Source organism: Mandrillus leucophaeus, unplaced genomic scaffold (assembly GCF_000951045.1).
Source record: "Mandrillus leucophaeus isolate KB7577 unplaced genomic scaffold, Mleu.le_1.0 Scaffold895, whole genome shotgun sequence".
NCBI lineage: Eukaryota > Metazoa > Chordata > Mammalia > Primates > Cercopithecidae > Mandrillus > Mandrillus leucophaeus.
The window spans coordinates 574,738-588,212 of NW_012109752.1; the positions used below are offsets into that span (position 1 = coordinate 574,738).

Consider the following 13,475-nt stretch of genomic DNA (forward strand, 5'->3'; position numbering starts at 1 on the left):
TCTCCTCCCTTCCCACCCCCCATCCCCAGCTGCCAGAGGGAGACTGTTGTATTCCATCTCAGGCCGGGGACATCAGACCCCACAGACCATGGTCCACTGGGGAAGAGTCCTGTGGCCTCCTCGGATTCCCCCACCCTCTCACCTTACCCTTAGGGGTGACACTCAACCTGGCTTTAATCCAGCCTGGAGGAGGAGGTTTTGACTCTACTGTCATGAGCCTGTCAGCGGGCACCAATGTGTTCTCTGAAAACATGGGGCGAAGAGGACCCCTCCCCACCACAGGGCCTTGACCTCCAAAGGGTTTTACTCCACAACTTTGAGTAGCAAAAACAGGGGTAACCACCTCCCCACCTCCAGTGGCCTCCTGACGCTGAGAAGTCCTGTCTTGCCTGGGTTTCCGCAGTGCTCAGGAATAGTTTTGACCTTTGAGGCCCAGGAGAGACCCTAATCCTTGGCCCCATGATCTTTGGGCTTCTAGGGTGGGGTGTGAGGAGTGTGAGAGGATGGGGCACTGCAGGGGTGGTGGAGGAGAGGGGAGGGGACCTCTGCAGTGTCTAAACTCTGGCTTCCTCCCTGTGTCCGTGAGGGAGGACTGGCGCCTGCTAGGGACACGAGGCCCCTCCAGGTCCTTGAGGCCACCCCCCCTGGGATCCTCAGGCTTGTCACTAGGAATAAATAGCCTCGGTCTGGAAGGGGTGGGGGAGGGAGGGAGGCAGGAGGCTCTACTGTGCTGGTAGTGGAAACAAGAGACAACAAACCAACCCTGGAATAACCTTAGCGTCTAGAGTGAAGATTCAGGTGCCCACAGAGGCCTCCCCACACCCCAGGCTGGGTGCAGCGGGAGAGCTCTCACAGAGGAACTAACACCGTCCCAGGCTGGGACTCCTGAGAACCTTTCCCTCCCATCTCTGTGTCATGCCTGGGTTCCTGGGTCCCAAGTCACCCTCCAGGCCTGGTTTCCTTTCAAAATTAAATTATTGCTTGTTTATTATTGCTGTTGTTGCCTAAATGGTAAGAGCCATGAAGGCAGGGCTCCGTTTTGTTCCCCACAGCCTTCTCAGTACTTCAATATCCGGCACATAATAAACATCTGATGAATGAATGGATAGCAGACACTGCTTCAGTATGTATGCCCGTCTAACATCCTTGGTTTGTATCACAGGCACCTGTTATCTGGAGTCCAGGCAGTGAGCATCCAGCTCATGGATGGGGCCTTTCTCTGGGATTTTTTTTTTCTTTTTCTTTTTTTTGAGACAGAGGCTTGCTCTGTCACCCAGGCCGGAGTACAGTGGCGCAATCTCGGCTCACTACAACCTCCACCTCCTAGATTCAAGCGATTCTTCTGCCTCAGCCTCCCGAGTAGCTGGGACTGCAGGTGCGCACCATCACACCCAGCTAATTTTTTTTGTATTTTTAGTAGAGACGGGGTTTCACCATATTGGCCAGGATGGTCTGAAACTCCTGACCTCGTGATGTGATCTGCCTGCCCCAGCCTTCCAAAGTGCTGGGACCACAGGCGTGAGCCACCATGCCCGGCCTCTCTGGGATGTATCTGGCAGGTGTAAGGGACTCCCAGCCCAGGGGAGTGCAGTGAAGACTACTCAGCCTTAGTGGAGTGGGTACCAAGAGGAGGTCAGCTCTGGGGGACGGGAGCGCAAAGGTGGGGAGCCTTCAGAAAGCAAGGGGAAATGAGTGAGTACAGAAGGGGCCTGATAAAAGGCAGAGTATTGGAATCTCTGTTCTTGATGCATGGCTCTAATCTCTCCTAAATAGTCTTAATGAGAGCCAGTACTTACTGAGTTCTTTCTTTGCACCACTCCTAAACACTTTACATATATTAAAGTGATTATTCAATAACTTTATTAGATATATGTGCATATATATTTGTTTGTTTTTGAGACAGTGTGTTGCTCTGTCACCCAGGCTGGAGTGCAGCAGTGCAATCACAGCTCACTGTAACCTTAACCTCCTGGGCTCAAGTGATCCTCCTACCTCAGTCTCCCAAGTAGCTGGGACTACAGGCGTGGGCCACCACACCCAGCTAATTTATTTTAATTTAAATTTTTTGTAGAGGCAGGGGTCTTATTAAGTTGCCCAGGCTGGTCTTGAACTCCTGAGCTCAAACGATCCTCTTGCCTCAGCCCCACAAAGTGCTGGGATTACAGGCATGAGCCACTACTCCTGGCCTAAATATATATTTTCATCCTCATTTTAAAGATGAGAAAATGGAGGCACAGAGAGATTAAGTAACCTGGCAAGGGTGACACAGGTAATAATGGCAAAGCTAGGATACAAATCCTGATGGTTGGTTGGGCATGGTGGCTCTTGTCTGTAATCCCAGCACTTTGGGAGGCTGAGGCAGGAGGATTGCTTAAGCCCAACAGTTTAAGACCAGATCTGGGCCAGATGTGATGGCTCACACCTGTAATCCCAGGATTTTGGGAGGCCAAGGCAGGCGGATCACGAGGTCAGGAGATTGAGACCATCCTGGCTAACACGGTGAAACCCCGTCTCTCCTAAAAATACAACAAATTAGCCAGGCGTGGTAGCGGGCGCCTGTAGTCCCAGCTATTCAGGAGGCTGAGGCAGGAGGTTGGTGTGAACCTGGGAGGCGGAGCTTGCAGTGAGCCACTGCACTCCAGCCTGGGTGACAGAGTGAGACTCTATCTGAAAAAAAAAAAAGACCAGATCTGGCAACATAGTGAGACCCCCATCTCTATTAAAAAAAAAATCAAATCGACTGGGCGCGGTGGCTCACGCTTGTAATCCCAGCACTTTGGGAGGCTGAGGCAGGCGGATCACGAAGTCAAGAGTTTGAGACCAGCCTGGCCAACGTGGTGAAACCCTGCCTCTACTAAGAATACAAAATTAGCTGATCGTGGTGGTGGGCGCCTGTAATCCCAGCTACTTGGGAGGCTGAGGCAGGAGAATCGCTCGAACCCAGGAGGAGGAGGTTACAGTGAGCCAAGATCGCGCCACTGCACTCCAGCCTGGGCGACAGAGCAAGACTCTGTCTCGGAAAAAAAAAAAAAAATCAAATCTAGACAGTCAGAAGTGGTAGTGCCCTATGCCAAAAACGAGCTTCACTATTAGGCTCTAGTATCTGTAGTCATTCATTCTCTGTAAACCTCAGTCTTCTCACTGTGAAAAGTCTGCCTCACAGCATTGTTGTAAGGATTGGATGAGAGCACACAATAGGTTGTCAGTATGTGGGGACAGTCCCCCTTTTCACGGTCAAATGTTAAGGTTCAGCTACTTGGACTTGGAGTCTGGGGGCCAGAGAAAGTTAGCTCTCTGCTTGGGCCACTTGGGCTAGAGAAACCGGCCTAGGGGCAAGCCTCCCACAGTGAAGCTGTGTCTCCCTGTCTCAATTTCCACTCCCCAGTAGGCTCACATTTCCCTGCTCACTCTATTTTCGTTGGCCCAAGAGGACGTGCCCCAGGGAAGTCCAGGGATCAACCACATGGACTCCCTGTTCCTGTTCCCTGTCTGTCCTTCCCCCTCCCTGGGAAACAGGTGTGTCTGAACTGGGGCTGGAAGCAGAGCCTGAGAGCTGGATGACTGGCCTTGGGTGAGTAGGATCCTGTTGTCCCTCACTCACCCTAGAGGTCCCCACACACTCTTCTTTATCTCATGCTTAGGGCACCCCTGCTGTTTTTTCACTCTGCAAGGGTTTTCAAAAGGAGGCCCTGGGTGGCTACTGACAGGCCTCTCATGGTTTCCTCTGGGTGCTGAATCACTCTCTGATGCCTGTAACCACAGGCCCTCCTTCCCCCTAGTGAGAACACAGCCTTTCTTCTCTGGGTGTATTGCTCACTCTTTTTTTTTTTTTTTTTGAGACGGAGTCTGGCTCTGTTGCCCAGGCTGGAGTGCAGTGGCCGGATCTCAGCTCACTGCAAGCTCCGCCTCCTGGGTTTACGCCATTCTCCTGCCTCAGCCTCCCGAGTAGCTGGGACTACAGGCGCCCGCCACCTTGCCCGGCTAGTTTTTTGATGGTCTCAATCTCCTGACCTCGTGATCCGCCCGTCTCGGCCTCCCAAAGTGCTGGGATTACAGGCTTGAGCCACCGCGCCCGGCCGGATTACAGGCTTGAGCCACCGCGCCCGGCCATGCTCACTCTTACTTACTGGCTGCCTAGAGCCCTTGAAGGCCTCAAGGCTTTGTAGATAACCTCTTCCAAATTGTATTTTTAGTGGAGACGGGGTTTCACCATGTTGGCCAGGCTGGTCTCGAACTCCTGACCTCAAGTGATCTGCCCGCCTCAGCCTCCCAATATGCTGTGATTACAACCATGAGCCACTATGCCTGGCCGCCTAGAAACTTTCCTTGTGACCCCAAGCTGGACACTGAATTTGTGGGTGGAGAGGGTGAAATAAGTAAGTGACTTTCACAGAGCTTGGGAAGTGGGAAGGGCAGAGCAAGAATTAATGTAGTTAAATGTTGACTGTGTGAAGGGCACCATGCCATGTGGTACTCATTACCTCCTTCTGTCCTCACAAAAAACAGATGAGGTGGTTATTATTATTATCATCATCATCACCATTTGACAGAGTAAGACAAGCTCGGAGTTTGACATCATAGCCTCAAATCACAAGACAATAGGTGATAGATATAAAGCCAGGGCTGACACCAGGGTCCCCCTGTCTAATGTACAGAGCTAGCTTCTCTTGGGTATACTGGTCACCCAGTGCCTTCTTCAGGGGAAGAGGCAGGAGTGGCTGGGGCTGCCACCTAGTCACCCTGCCTGATAGCTCGTCTTCTTAACGGAAATGAGGCTGGAAAGGTGAGCATGGGCAGATCATAAAGGGCCTTGTCTTCCAATGATAAGTGATACATGAGATGGAATTTTGTTAATGCAGGAGGCCCTAAATGGGCAAGGCTCAAACTCATACTTTCAGCTCTTTCATACCCACTGGTCGACTGGATTGGCATTTCTGGGGACTAAGGAGAGGATTTCCCTAGAGCTCCTGAGCTAGAGGAGTTACCCCTGTCATGAGAAATGGGTGCAATTATACACCCTGTTTCATGTGGTGGAAAAGAAACCAAATGCCTCTGGAATGCTCTACTGTGCCCAATCCTCTCTCTAAACTTAAAAGCAGGTTTAGTAATAATAAAAATAACAATAGTAACTCCATTTTATTGTGAACTTGCTAAGGAATAAAAACAGCATTAAGCACTTTAAACATACTTCATTTCATCATCAAAACAGTCCTGTGGGTATAGTATTATTATTACCTCAAGATGGGGAGATGGAGGCTCAGTGAATCGAACTTCACCTTGACTGGGGTGGCATCAGAACACACCTCATGGGTCATTACCTTGTACTGCCTCTGATTCTCGTATCGTCAACCAGCCATTCCCTTGGGGATGTGAGGGACTCGGAACTTTATAGCTATTGTCATTGGGTGATTCCCTTCTATGCTCTTTACAGATATGACTCCTCAGTTCAACTGTGAGCTCTTGACAGCAATATGAGGCAAGAAGTGCATGTTATTATTATCCTCATTTTATGCTTGAGAAAAATGATGCTCATTAAAGTCAAGAAACCTGCCAAAAATCACACAACCTGTAAGTGAGTGGCAGAGCAGGTATGATTTTAAGGTCTCTTGTCTCTCTATAGAATGTTTTTTCCAGTACACTGTTGTAGAGGAGCAAAAAATGGACAGGTCAGATGAATGACGTTTATATAATGTCCTGAGTCACAGAAAAGAATAGTGGCATGGGGCCTCTGGGGGCCGGTGGCAACACAAATTATGGGAAGGTGAGGGGAAGAAATGTCCTGTTACGGAGATAAAATTTCTCAGGAAGTAATAGTTGTCAGCCCTCTTCTTGACACAGATACCTCACTAAAAATGTAGATTTCCTTTGTAGGTGTAAATTTATTTCTACAAAAGGAAGGACAGCTTTTCAGAGCAACTCCCGCGTCTGCAGTTTCTCAGCATAACCAGCTGAAAGAAATAAGCCAGAGAAATATATATTTTGGGGTGGCATATTCTGGCCTCCCACAGTCATATTTTGGAGTGGCGTGTCCTGAGCCACAACACTGTTTTTTTTTTGTTGTTGTTTTTTGAGATGAAGTCTCACTCTATTGCCCAGGCTGGAGTGTAATGGTGCAATCTCCGCTCACTGCAACCTTTGCCTCCCAGGTTCAAGTGATTCTCCTGCCTCAGCCTCCCGGGTAGCTAGGATTACAGGTGCACGCCACCACGCCCAGCTAATTTTTGTATACTTTTTTTAAGGAGTGACAGGGTTTCATCATGTTGGTCAGGCTGGTCTCGAACTCTTGACCTCGTGACCCGCCTGCCTCGGCCTCCCAAAGTGCTGGGATTACAGGCGTGAGCCACCGCCCCCGGCCAGCCCCAACACTGTTAAATCCGAAAATCCGCTTTAAACTGCTCTAGCTTTAAACATACCGCCTAAATACAGCAACCCGTGCCGAGCCGTAAGTGACCGCACATGCGCACACTCCGAGCCCAGCTCAGACGGAGGCCAGTGCCAGCCACGTGTTCCCAAGTGCCCACGCGGACCGAGCGCGAAGGCGAGATCTGGGTAGCGTGGAGAGGCGCTAGCGAATAAGAACTGGTTCTTGGAGAGTCACGAGACTAGATCTAGGAAACTACACTTCCCAGAAGCAGCCTGCGGTGACTGCCTGTGTTGGATGGCGTACATCCGGAAAACCGGCTCCGGATAGGTTGCTTAGAGGAAGTGGGCGGCTCTAAACCACGGGGGGCTAGGCCTGTTTCCGGTAGGAATTAGTGGATTCGGCGGCAGAGGCAGTGCGGATCCGGCGTTGTCCAGTGAGTTTTTCCAAGGCTGCATAGAGATGGCGGCGGCTTTTCGAAAGGCGGCTAAGTCCCGGCAGCGGGAACACCGAGAGCGAAGCCAGGTAGGACCACACAGGCCCCACGAGTGCTGGCCCTTGTCGCCATGTGTTACTCTCTCCCCAACCCTGTCGCCACTGTGGGATCCGGGTCCAAACTGTATATAAATGCACGCAAATGTATGCTAATGACGCTGGTGTGTCTGGGCCGGAGCTTCGTGGGAACGAGTGGAGAGGATTTGTCGTTTCCGTTCTAGGAAGAGCAGGGTTGCTCCCCTTTCCTTGGGGATATAAAACCTACTCTGGAAGATTTCAGTGTGGTGATTGAGTAAGATAATGCCTGTCAAGTGCCTGGCCTTTTCTGAGGAGTTGAGGTCAGAGCTCATATAGGCAAAACTGCCGGGCTGAAATTGGATCCCATGTCTAATGCTCAGCTCCGCCTGCTGCATATGGGGGTCCTGACCGAAGAGACTGTCCTTACTAATGTATTATCATCATCACACTGGGCTTGTGGTTCATGAAGATCTGCCACATGTGCTATTTGTTTATGTCTTACCCCTTAATGTTGGCCTTTTCCATTCCCATTATACAGATGAGGAAACTGAGGTCCAGAGTGATGACTTGTCCAGTTACAAACACCAGATTCAGGCAGAGTAAACAGTTCTAGGATTTCTATGGTGGGTGCGTCTGTGTAGGGAGGTTGAGTAGAAATAAGCTTATGTGCAGAATCAATTGAAACACTGTCAGGAATCGCGTGCTTAATATCTGATTCAGAAAGGCCCTTAGCATACGTGTGTGCTCCCTCTTAATTTTACAGATGAGGAAGAGAGGGGAAAGAGTTGTGCAGCTGACTGATGGGATAGAACTAAGGCCTCTTAACTACAGTTCAGTCTTCCTGCTTAATAGCATATATCAAACTTTTTTTTTTTTTGAGATGGGGTCTCGCTCTGTTGCCCCGGTTGGAGTGCAGTGGTACAATCTCGCCTCACTACAACCTCCGCCTCCCGGGTTCAAGCGATTCTCCTGTCTCAGCCTCCCGAGTAGCTGGGACTGTAGGTACGCACTACCATGCCCTGCTAATTTTTGTATTTTTAGTAGAGATGGGGTTTTGTCAGGTTGTCCAGGCTAGTCTCGAACTCCTGACCTCAGGTGATCCACACACCTTGGCCTCCCAAACTGCTGAGATTACAGGCATGAGTCCCTGCACCTGGCCAAAACTATCACCTTTTGAGCACTTACTATATGCTAGGCACAGCCCTGCATTTTACAAATGAGGAATCTGGTGCTTAAAGATTAAGATTGAATAGTATATCCAAAGTCACAGTTGTAAGTAGTGGAACTGGATTAGCAGAGAAAACAGAGGGCTTTCAAAGCTGGCTGTGGACATGGCATGGCCATGGCTGAGTAGGAACGGAAGGCCTATGTGGAAGAGGTGAGAAAAAGGCCATCCTGAAAATGTGGGTAAATCATTGACACAAATGTTCCATATTTGAATCGTTTGGACTTTATCCTGTAGATCCTTCAGTAGGGCAGTGGGGGAGCTACTGAAGATATTTTATATGAAAGGTGTATGTGTTATTACGTAAACTGTTTTAGATCCAATACCAGGTTTCCTTCTGTAATGCGGGTGTACATTCGGGTGAACATGAGAGATTTCAAGAGTTCTGCCTCACCTCATGTTGTTGCTCTTTTGACCCTTTAGCTTACTTTCTCTACTCTGTCAACCTCCCTTTGTCTGCTGTAATTAAAGTTAAAATTATTAGGGGAGGTTTGGTGTTATTTTACTTATTTTTTTGAGATAGTGTCTCCCTCTGTTGCCAAGGCTGGAGTGCAGTGGGGCAATCACGACTCACTTCAGGCTCGACCCACTCACTCAAGCCATTCTTTTGCCTCAGCTTCCTGAGTAGCAGGGACCACAGACGTGTACTGTGACACCCAGCTAATTTTATTTTATTTTTTTAATTTGTGGAGATGAGGTCTCACTGTGTTGCCCAGGTTGGTCTCGAACTTCTGGGCTCAAGTGATCTGCTCATCTCAGCCTCCCAAAGTGCTGGGATTGCACATGTGAGCTTGGCCTTAAATAGCTATTTATTGCATCACTTGAAGGATAAAAGATGAGAAAGATGACTGTTAAAAATCCTACCCAAATTAGGCCGGGCGCAGTGGCTCACGCCTGTAACTGCAGCACTTTGGAAGGCCAAGGTCAGGAGATGGAGACCATCCTGACCAACATGGTGAAACCCTGTCTCTACTAAAATACAAAAATTAGTGGGGCATGGTGGTGCACACCTGTATTCCCAGCTACTCGGGAGGCTGAGGCAGGAGAATTGCTTGAAGCCAGGAGGCGGAGGTTGCAGTAAGCCAAGATCGCACCATTGCACTCCAGCCAGGCGACAGCAAGACTCTGTCTCAAAAAAAAAAATCTTACCCAAATTATTATTATACAAATTTTTTTTGTTTGTTTTTTTTGAGACGGAGTCTCGCCCTGTTGCTCAGGCTGGAGTGCAGTGGTGAGATCTTGGCCCACTGCAACCTCCGCCTCCCGTGTTCAAGCAATTCTCCCGCCTCAGCCTCCCGAATAGCTGGGATTATAGGCACTCGCCATCATGCCCAGCTAATTGTTGTATTTTTGTGGAGACGGAGTTTCACCAGGTTAGCCAGGCTTGTCTTGAACTCCTGACCTCAGGTGCCCCACTCACCTTGGCCTCCCAAAGTGCTGGGATTACAGCATGAGCCACTGCACCCAGCCTATTATACAAGTTTGCAACACTAGAGAAGTGTGTGCATTTCCCAAAATGTTAACAGTATTCGCAACAGAAGAGGACTCAGTCTACTGTGATGGCCCCAGGGAGAATGGGTTCTAGTTTTGGCTCTGCTGCTTATTAGTTCTGTGTTCTTGAGCATATCATTCTCTAAACGTCATTCTCTTTATGGAAAACTGGGGTAGCAATAGTGCCTGTTTCACCTTCTTTACAAGGTTGTTGTGGGGATTAAATGAAATTGTGTAACGAGCATAGCACATTGCAAGACCCTGACATATACTAAGTGCTCAACAAATAGTAGTATGTAGAAAGATCATACCAAGATTTAGTCCTTATACCTTCCGTGCTCTCCAAGCCTACGCCAGAGAAAGGACTTTCTGTCATACTTTTGTCTCATACCTAGTACCACAAGTATAATAATGATAGTAAACTCATGCTGGATAGCTGCAATGTGTCAAGCCATGTGCAGGCATTACCACTTACACGAGCTCCTTGAATCCTCAGGATAACACGGAGAAGCAGGTACTATTTTCATGTTACAGTCAGGAAATAGCCGTTCAGAGAAGTTAAGTGACATGCCCAAGGTCACAGATTGTTCAGAGGTAAAACTTGGATTTGAACCCACATCTCCAGACTCTAAATTTAGCGCCCTTACCACAGTTGCCTCCCTGTTACTATGTTTTCCCTTTGTAGTATTTTATAAACCCTTGGATTAAGTTGGTAGTAATTTTAGTACAACTGGCAACTGCTTGCTTAGTGCCGAGTCATTGTTGCCTCTCTCTGTCCTTAATAGGCCAAGAAACCTACTACAGCAGTGCTTGTGACCTGTCTGGTGCTGGCAGGGTCCCTCTCATCCTTGGGCAGAGCCCAGTTGTGGGGAGGGGAGGGGACAGGGTCATGGGTTAGCTCCAAGGACTGGATTTACTGAGCGCTTCAGAGACTCCTGTGCCTGTTAGGTGTCATGTTGATTTGGATATGTGTTCGCGGAGGAAACTAAACAATGTTGTTTTTTCTTTTGTCTTCTAGCCTGGCTTTCGAAAACATCTGGGCTTGCTGGAGAAAAAGAAAGATTATAAACTTCGTGCAGAGTGAGTTCAGTCTTTCTGGTAGAGGCGCTGCCAAGAAGCTTACAACCTCCTTGCACTGCAGCTGAATTGCCTGAGTGTCCAACAGGGGATAATTTCCTGCCATTGATAAAATGGCCAAAGCTCTGGCAGCCTGTCAGATAATTTTTTCTGTGACCCTAAATTTCTCTCTTTGTTTAGGCAGATCATTATTTATTTAACTGTAGTTGCATTGTGAATTATTTGTATTATGTTGTTCCAGATCATTTTCTCATAGTGGCTTTGATTTGGCTCTGCCTTGGTGTTTGAGCCCAAAGCTGAATCTTTTTTCTCTTTGTTTTCTTGAAGTGCAAGATATAATCTGAAATTCCATTTGTTGAGTCTCTTACATACCATGTGTGTGGTGTGGAATGAAGAGATGTGAAAGATGGATTCATGAGACCACGCGTGGGTGATAATGAACTCTGAAAGCATTTTATAAAACAATTATCCCCATTCTTCTTCTCTATTAGCACTTTATTTGCAAAATACTTCTTAATTATTTGTTAGCCATACATGTCAGCTGAGGTCCTTCTTTTTTTTTTTTTTTTTTGAGATAGAGTCTTGCTCTGTTGCCCAGGCTGGAGTGCAGTGGCCGGATCTCAGCTCACTGCAAGCTCTGCCTCTCGGGTTTACGCCATTTGCCTCAGCCTCCCTAGTAGCTGGGACTACAGGTGCCCGCCACCACGCCTGGCTAAGTTTTTGTATTTTTAGTAGAGACGGGGTTTCACTGTGTTAGCCAGGATGGTTTTGATCTCCTGACCTCGTGATCCACCCGTCTCGGCCTCCCAAAGTGCTGGGATTACAGGCTTGAGCCACCGTGCCTGGCCAGCTGAGGTCCTTCTTATGCCCCTGGTCTAGATGGTGGTGATGGATTAAATGGGTTTCTGTAGGTCCCAGAGATTTTAAGCCTAATGATAATTAAGTGTTGTTATTGGGCCAGGCAGTGTTCTAGGATATTTTACCATTTTTACACTGATTCTTCCCTCCCAACAACCTTCTGGGATAGGTTACTATTATCGTATTCATTTTACAAGTGAAATTGGGATGCAGAATGGTTTGATAACTTATCCAAGGTTACTTAGCCAGAAGTTGTCAAGTCCAGATTTGAACGCATGCTGTCTGGCTGCAGAGTCCATGATTCTAGTCATTGTGCTATACTGTACTGTGTAGTTTCTGAGTTATATGTGATCATCTGGTGCCCAAGCTTGCACCATATCCTGTCTAAGGACTTTTAATTTGTACTTTGTTTGGTGTTTCCCTGTAATGATATAAATGGCACTGAAACATATGTGGGCTGGGGACAGTTAATTTCAGATTCCACTGGAGTAGGAACTGTTGATTAGATTGTGGACCCTGCGAAGCGTGAGCTCAGCTCAGTGACAGTGGAGTGTCCATCAGATCCAGTCACTGCTTTGGCTTTTTTGAGTTTCGCTCTGTGTGGCCTTTTAGATGCTTGTAAAGTTTGCTTATTGTGGGTTTTGGTTTTTAAAAATTGTCATTTTGTTTTTTGCTATGAACCTCATTTAACCTGTCTTTTAGTGACTACCGTAAAAAACAGGAATACCTCAGAGCTCTCCGTAAGAAGGCTCTTGAAAAAAATCCAGATGAATTCTACTACAAAATGACTCGGGTTAAACTCCAGGTGGGTGCCCAGTGGCTTGGTTGGTGTTTTGAGCTCCCCACATTGGAAAATAAGGGCAGAGAGGAGATGGAGAGGAAGGATCCTTGGCCTTAATTTAACCCTTCTCTGGTTACTCCAGGTGCTCTTGGTCAGTGTCCAAGGCAAACCTTCTACTTCCAGAGGAGTGTGCATTTCTGCCTTTGATTCTGGGTTATCTTACACCTGGAGCTGTTCTAGGATGGATGACTGGAGGTGCCACACTGAACGTGTGCCTCAGGGGCCTGTGTCTAGGATTGCTGTTAGCATACAGCATTTCGTTGTCTTTGTTTTTTGTTTTGTTTTGTTTTGTTTTGTTTTGTTTTGAGATGGAGTCTCTCTGTCGCCCAGGCTGGAGTGCAGTGGTGTGATCTCGGCTCCCTGCAACCTCTGCCTCCTGGGTTCAAGTGATTCTCGTGCCTCAGCCTCCCAAGTAGCTGGAACTACAGGCACACACTACTGTGCCCAGCTAATTTTTTGTATTTTTAGTAGAGAAAGGGTTTCACCATGTTGGTCAGGCTGATCTTGAACTCCTGACCTCAAGTGATCTGCCCATCTTGACCTCTCAAAGTGCTGGGATTACAGGTGTGAGTGACCACACTTGGCCTATGGTTGTCTTTGTTCTAGATTGATGGCACATGCACTGTGCCAACAACTTATTAATGATTTTTAATGTAATAGGGAATATATCTTTTAAATTTGGATTTTAGGATGGAGTACATATTATTAAGGAGACTAAGGAAGAAGTAACCCCAGAACAACTAAAGCTGATGAGAACTCAGGACGTCAAATATATAGAAATGAAGAGGGTTGCAGAAGCTAAGGTAATTCATTCTTTGTTCTGATTCGTTTTATTGGTTAAGAAAGGAAACTTAAATATATCAATCTCAAGGTATTTGTTAATTTCTTCTGGCATTTACAATCTCACTTGATTGTAATAATGATTTAGAAGTATAGTTAGCATGGTAGAGTGGAAAGAGTTCAGGTTTGGAAATGAGACAGACCTAGGTTTGAGTTCTGGCACTGCCAATTACTAGCCTCATGACAATGGGCAAATTCAACTCCCTGAGGCTCTTCCCTCATTTCTGTCTCAGGGGACTGTTACAAGGATTTTTTTTTTTTTTTTTTTT

General features: G+C 47.5%; 2 protein-coding genes across 2 annotated transcripts in view; one reads left to right on the forward strand and one right to left on the reverse strand.

The window, feature by feature from the left end:
• FHL3 (four and a half LIM domains 3) overlaps positions 1–414 on the reverse strand; it is a 9,583-nt gene extending 9,169 nt beyond the window's left edge. The window contains exon 1 of the mRNA XM_011969514.1: positions 148–414. Coding sequence (XP_011824904.1) covers positions 148–253 — 106 coding nt within the window. The 5' untranslated portion in view covers positions 254–414. The remainder of the gene's footprint in view (positions 1–147) is intronic.
• A 3,066-nt stretch (positions 415–3,480) lies between these two features.
• Positions 3,481–13,475, forward strand: part of UTP11L (UTP11-like, U3 small nucleolar ribonucleoprotein (yeast)) — a 23,431-nt gene continuing 13,436 nt past the window's right edge. The window contains exons 1-5 of the mRNA XM_011969516.1: positions 3,481–3,571; positions 6,735–6,886; positions 10,609–10,670; positions 12,228–12,330; positions 13,056–13,169. Of these exons, the coding sequence (XP_011824906.1) occupies positions 6,824–6,886; positions 10,609–10,670; positions 12,228–12,330; positions 13,056–13,169 (342 nt within the window). The 5' untranslated portion in view covers positions 3,481–3,571; positions 6,735–6,823. The remainder of the gene's footprint in view (positions 3,572–6,734; positions 6,887–10,608; positions 10,671–12,227; positions 12,331–13,055; positions 13,170–13,475) is intronic.